This window comes from Tenrec ecaudatus, chromosome 1 (genome assembly GCF_050624435.1).
Source record: "Tenrec ecaudatus isolate mTenEca1 chromosome 1, mTenEca1.hap1, whole genome shotgun sequence".
Taxonomy (NCBI): domain Eukaryota; kingdom Metazoa; phylum Chordata; class Mammalia; order Afrosoricida; family Tenrecidae; genus Tenrec; species Tenrec ecaudatus.
Genome location: NC_134530.1, coordinates 14,562,464 through 14,568,463, shown reverse-complemented (window position 1 = coordinate 14,568,463; position 6,000 = coordinate 14,562,464). Strand labels below are relative to the sequence as shown.

The 6,000-nt window shown below is 54.6% G+C and overlaps 1 protein-coding gene across 1 annotated transcript; it reads left to right on the top strand.

The window, feature by feature from the left end:
• Window positions 1–574: 574 nt before the first annotated feature.
• Window positions 575–5,461, top strand: LOC142431599 (mitochondrial carrier protein SCaMC-3L-like). The gene is made up of 6 exons (XM_075536624.1): window positions 575–706; window positions 1,018–1,170; window positions 1,336–1,440; window positions 3,663–3,830; window positions 3,928–4,075; window positions 5,289–5,461. Exons 1-6 carry the CDS (start codon window positions 575–577, stop codon window positions 5,459–5,461), a joined length of 879 nt encoding a protein of 292 aa, XP_075392739.1.
• Window positions 5,462–6,000: the final 539 nt, after the last annotated feature.

The window sequence follows — 6,000 nt, the reverse complement described above, 5'->3', positions numbered from 1 at the left end:
CTCTCACAAGTGTGGTGGTTGGCAGCATGTTGAGAATGTGAGGCAAGACAGAAAAGGCCGACTATCACACAAAGGTGGGCCATCTCAAAAAACTCCCAAATCAAGAAAATTTTAAATTATCATTCAAAAAAGATCGACCCACTCGGGAACTTGCCGGGCCAGTTCTACTTTGCGGGTAGGGCAACTGTTGGTCGGAGTTGGCCCGATGACAGTGGGTTTGGCTGGGTTTGGCCTGGTCCTCTGTAGGCTTCCAGTCTGCTCAGCCCTGAAAGACTCCACGCAGGAGAATGCGTCTGTCACATCTGTCTTCTCTTGCTGGTTGATGTGGACTGCTGACCATTGGGCGAGCAGTGGGTTGCTTACCTACCGCAATTAAGACGCTGGTTAAGAGTTGCCACGAGTATCTCTTGGGTAGAATACCTCAATTGCTAAGCCCCTCTAGGCGAGCCCAGTGTCCCGAACCAAGCAGAATGGATTGGCATGAGCTTCCGACCTGGGCAAGGAGAGGAGAGCCCATGACATTGGGTGGGGATCTCTATCTGGCCCACAGCTGTTGGATAATGGAGAAGTCCTGATGGTCCCCATTGGGGACGCAAGGATGGACAAGGAGGGGGCCTGGTGGAAGATTCTGCTCTCTGGAGCCGTCGCGGGAACCGTGTCCCGCACCAGCACCGCCCCTCTGGACCGGACCCGAGTGCACATGCAGGTGTGGGCGTGGGGCCTCCACTGCAGCCAATGGGCATTAGTGGGCGGGGCTTTCCCGGTTTCAGGGTGGGGCTCTAGGGTATTGTTGGGGATACAGGAAGGAGATTGTGGTTTTGGTGGATGGGGACAAGGGCGAGAAATGGAGCTCAGAGGTGAGGGGGAAGCTTGGAGTGATGGGGGGAGCCTGATTTTTTCATTGGCGCTGGCTGCACCCAGATCCGAGGAGCTGGGAGCTGCAGGTGGGGCTGGGTTGAGAATGGAGAGGGCATCGGGGAGGGGTTTGTCCAAGGGTCAGGTCTTTTCCACCCTCAGGTTTACTCTTCCAAAAAACACCTTATGAACCTGCTGGGGGGGTTACGGAGCCTGATCCAGGAGGGAGGCTTCCGCTCGCTGTGGCGCGGCAATGGTATAAACGTGCTCAAGATCGCCCCTGAGTATGGGATCAAGTTTCTCATCTTCGAAGAGGTAGGAAGTGATAGGTGTCTACAGCCCCGCCCTCCGGATCACACGAGCCCGCCTTCCCAGCCCTCTGTCTCCTGTCCGAGTCCTCAGGCCCTCTCCAAGGTGGGCTTGAGGCTGGAAGGCCCCGGAGCTGTGCTCACCTTCCTCTCTCCTCGCTCGGGCCCGCAGTGTAAAGCTCACTTCGGGGAGTCCTCAAACCCCATCTTCCAGGAGGATGTCTTGGCGGGGTCTCTGGCGGTGGCCGTTTCCCAGACGCTCATCAACCCCTTGGAGGTAAGTGAGAGCCTGCTCAGTGGACGGCCTCGCACAATGAAGCGACTGCAGCCCCTACCTACTGCGCAATGACTCGTGTGCCCCAGGCATCCTGCACAAAGCACCGTGTTCGACCCTCACCAGGACCCGCCACATGATCTGCCGGCTCCATTTGGTTGGTGGTTACTGTCAGATTGGCTGTGATGCTAGGTAACCTGGCCATGGCATTCTTGGGCACCTCCTATGCACGTGACAGCTGGACTTTGACTGAGAAAGACTGAAGAAGCATCGATGCCCTTGAACGATGGTGCTGGTGAGGGATGTGGTCGGTTCCCCGGACTGTCAAATGAACTCCCAGATCTGCCAGAATGCTCTGAGAGGCAAGGATGGCGAGACTTTGGCTCCCAGACTTTGGCCATGTTCCTGTCCAGTGAGCAGGACCCACAAGGAGATGGGTGGATACAGTGGCTGCAAGCCCGGCAGAAACATCAGAAGCACAGTTAAGATGATGTACGATAGGGTTGGTTCCTGCTGCTCCACTGAGTCCCTGTGAGTCAGAACCGAGTCCCCAGCACCTCACAGGAACCAGTGCGCATGACAGCAGGGAACACTGCGCAGACAGAGACACCCATTCCCCTTTGGGGATACTGTTAATCCATCTCTGGGAAGCTGACCCTTGTGTTTTACTGACCTCCTCCTTTCGCAACCAGGACATCTTTTTTTATCACCACTGGGTCACCTGGTCACTCAGCCAAAGTCTTGCTGTCCTCACATCTCAGAAGCCTCTGCTGGCATTGCCCTAAGCCGGGCTCCTCCTTCGGGGATCCCATCGTCCAGATACTGTTCTTGCCAATACCGTCTTTCTTAGGCATAGACTGATTGCCCAACTGTTACGTGCATATGACGTCACCATGGCTTCCAGCTGAGTCCTGCCTGTGGCATTGTGGCTCTTGGACACTTCTCAAGAGGGGTGTTGCACAAGTGCCCAAGGCAGCCTGTCCCTTGAGTGCCTGATTGCGGCTCCAGTGGGAGCTAGTGGCAGATCTGAGCCAGACGGAAACCCTTGACTGCTTTGCTCTTTGCTCTTTGCTCTTTGCGTCACTCTGTTGTTTCTTGGTCCAGTTCTGAGGTCGTTGGTTTCCTCTGTGTTGGGGTGCCATCCATCCTGACGGCTGTAGTCTTTGATCTTCATCGGTAAGTACTTCCAGTCAACTTTCCTCCCAGCCAGCAAGGCTGTGTCCTTGGCACCCGGCAGGCTGCTCAATGGCCTTGCTCGGCTCCTGATTCCACGTACTTGTTGGCATCGCCCAGCATCTGGGATCACTGTCTGCACACAGGATGGAATCCTGAAGACAGGGAGGGGATCCGACGTTGAAGCACAACTTCCCTGGTTTGAAACCCTGCGGTCTTCCTGCCTCTGCTCATGTGTTCATATGAATGTGGGGACACAGCTGGTGTGGTTCAGGGAGCGTGAACATCAATTGTTTTGTGTTTCTAGTGTCCAGCATGTAGTTGACGAGACCAGATATGGCTGGGGATACAATCCCAGACAGTACACCTGAGGCACAGTTACCACCCTTCAGTCAGGAAGGCTGGCACGGGACGGGAATGGTTTCAGCAGAGCTTCTAGACCAAAGCTTCCCAGAGTGGGTGGGCTTGAGCCTGGAGGGAGCACGGAGGGAGGCGTGCTGAGAAGACCCAGTGAGGCTGCAGAAACAGATCCCTACACATTATGTGGTACCATTGGCTTTAGTAGTAAAGTGTTGCATTGCCAGCGGGTCATGATTTTGTTCTGAAAGGGGGTAGAAAGCAAAGTAAAATTGGGCACAACTCTTGTACCGGATAAACCAGGAAGCAAGGGCTGGCCATCTACTTGCCACACTCGTGTATAAAACCCTGGGGGGTTGCCTCCTGACAGATGAGTTTAACAAACCTGGAGAGTGAGTGTCTGTTTCCCTGGGGCGGGTGTTTGATTTGAGGCAGGGCTGGCTCCAGGGCACTTAGCCCCATATGTCCCACTCACTGCACTTCTCCGGGCCCCAGAACAGGGATGCCCATAGGGGTTCTGAGGACCCTCCTCACCAGTGTCCCCTTGACGACCGTGGACAGTCTCACCGACCTCTGAGGGCCTGGAGACCCACCCCGTTGTTGAGCTGTGCCAACAGGGCTCCTTGCACAGGGAGAGGGCATGAGTCCCCCATGAGACTACTGACAGGAGCTCCCTGGCCTCCCTGCCTCCACAGGTGCTGAAGATCCGCCTCACGCTGGGACGCACAGGCCAGTACGATGGCCTAGGTGACTGCGTCGGCCAGATTCTTCGCCGTGAAGGCCCGGCCGCGTTCTATAGGGGTTATGCGCCAAACATGCTTGGCATCATCCCTTATGCCTTCACTGACCTGGCTGTCAATAAGGTTGGCAGAGGTGGGGGTGAGGTTGCTGTAGGCGGCATTGACGTGGCCCAGGACTAGGGCCAATTCTGAGCCTTCTCTGGCCCCCTACCCCTTGCAGATGATGAACAACATACGGGTAAAGAGCAGAGGGGATAACGAAGAACACAGCCAGGCTTACAACATCTACACACAGACGGTGTCCACAGTGTGTGGCCAGATGGCTAGCTATCCCCTGACGCTATTAAGGACCAAGCTCCAAGCAAAAGGTCTGCCTGCCCCTGATGAGACCCACTTTGTGGCCCCACCAAATGCCCTCAGCACATCCCACACCCCCATTCTCCTTACTTGGCCCTGACCTCTTAGGCTGCCATCCAAATGCCTAGAACTCATACTTCCCCAAAAATCTTAACATCCTGTGCCATTTTCCCTCAGTCCCAAAGGTGATCTAGTCCTGGGTGACACACACCTCGACCCCGCCCCCACCCCGTGCATGTTTTCCTCCTGACCTTGTGACACAACACTTGCTGAGGAGATGGTGGCCAACTTACACATTCCCGTGTCGGAGGGAAGTTGGGAAACCCAGGGCTGTTTCGAGGGCCCCGTTTGGGGAAGGGCATCTCTAGGCCTTCCTTCCCTAGCATATATCGGTGGACTTCAAACTTCCAATTAGAAGCTGAGCCAATGTCCCAAGGATAGACCACGCAGGGACCCCAGGACACAGGACTCACACCCCCAAAGAGGCCAGCTTGCTCAAATAGACTCATGACACACCTGCACCATACATTCTATCCGGAGATTCACATTGACCCAAATGGACAGAGCAGAATGACTCCTTAAGGTCTCTGAAGTTGTCCATCCTCACGGGAGCAGAGAGCTTCAGCATTCATCACTTGACACTGACTCGGGAACCCTAGAAGATGGGGTGGAATGCCATTGTGGGTGTCTGGGACTGTACCTCAACCATTATGGGAGTAGACAGCCTTGTCTTTTTCCCAGAGAGGCACTGGTGGGTACACACTGCTGGCTTTGAGGTGAGCAGACTAGACTCAACGCACTGGGCCACCTGGGCTCACTTCACCTTTAGCAGCTCCTCCTCACCAGGGTCCCCAAAACAACTCCTCAGATCTAATTCCCCAACTACCTTAATCACCACACCCCAACCCATCTGAAACTCTCAAAACAGACCAGAGCTCACTCCCTGACCTTGACAAAGCCTCTCTCCACAAGCCCCCTGAACACATGCCCAAGGCCCTAGCCAAACATAGACATCCTCACCACAGTCACCTCTTTCAGGGGAATTGTCCAGAAACCCTTTCCCTACAAGAGCGCCTGAAAACACCCTGAATGAAGTCTTTTGTTGCCGCCTCCACACTAGCTTATTTCCTTGTAACATTCCAGACTCCATGCTTTTCCTATCAGCACCCCAACACCCCCACTTCCTTTATTCTATGTGTAATAACTTGGCCTCATTCCTCATAGATACTGTGGAGGGCTCAAAGCCCACCATGCGGGCCATTTTCAGAGACATCGTGGCTGAGCAGGGCTGGCCGGGGCTCTTCCGAGGCCTAACACCCACTCTATTAAAAGTTATCCCGGCTGTGGCCATCAGCTGCACGGTCTATACAACAATGAAAAGCACCCTGGGAGTTTAGGTGAGAGCCAGACCACAGGTACATAGGGGTGATTAGGTGGGGACAGTCCCTTCAACAGTACATGATGTGACACCCGCTCCTCCTGACAGGCTCTCCTGGGGAGGACATGATTGTGTCCATGGAGGTGCCTGAAAACTCCAGGAGCAGGAGTAGAAGGCCAGCATGTGGTGGAAACCGCTGTTGGCAGACTGGTGGCCAGTTCTCTGACATGCACTGGCAGAGGCCCAGGAACCAACCCAACAACTTCATGCAGGTGAGGGGCTTTGGAGAGAACTGCCATCTCCCCAGGAGTATATGAACTTTGGATGAAAGGGTGCCAAGTGGCGGTTGTGTAATTAGGTCAATTGAAAGAGATATCAGACAAAATGAGGCATTCAATTGCTTACCTCTCAGACGTCCAGGATCTCAGCTGTCAGATCCGTGCAGGGAGGGGGGATATATTTCAGGTCAGGGCTTATATACACTTTGGGGACATGCAAGCCCCCCTGGTTCCATTGTAAATGGGAGGGGTTGTACCTTCGGCATACTTGCAATAGGAA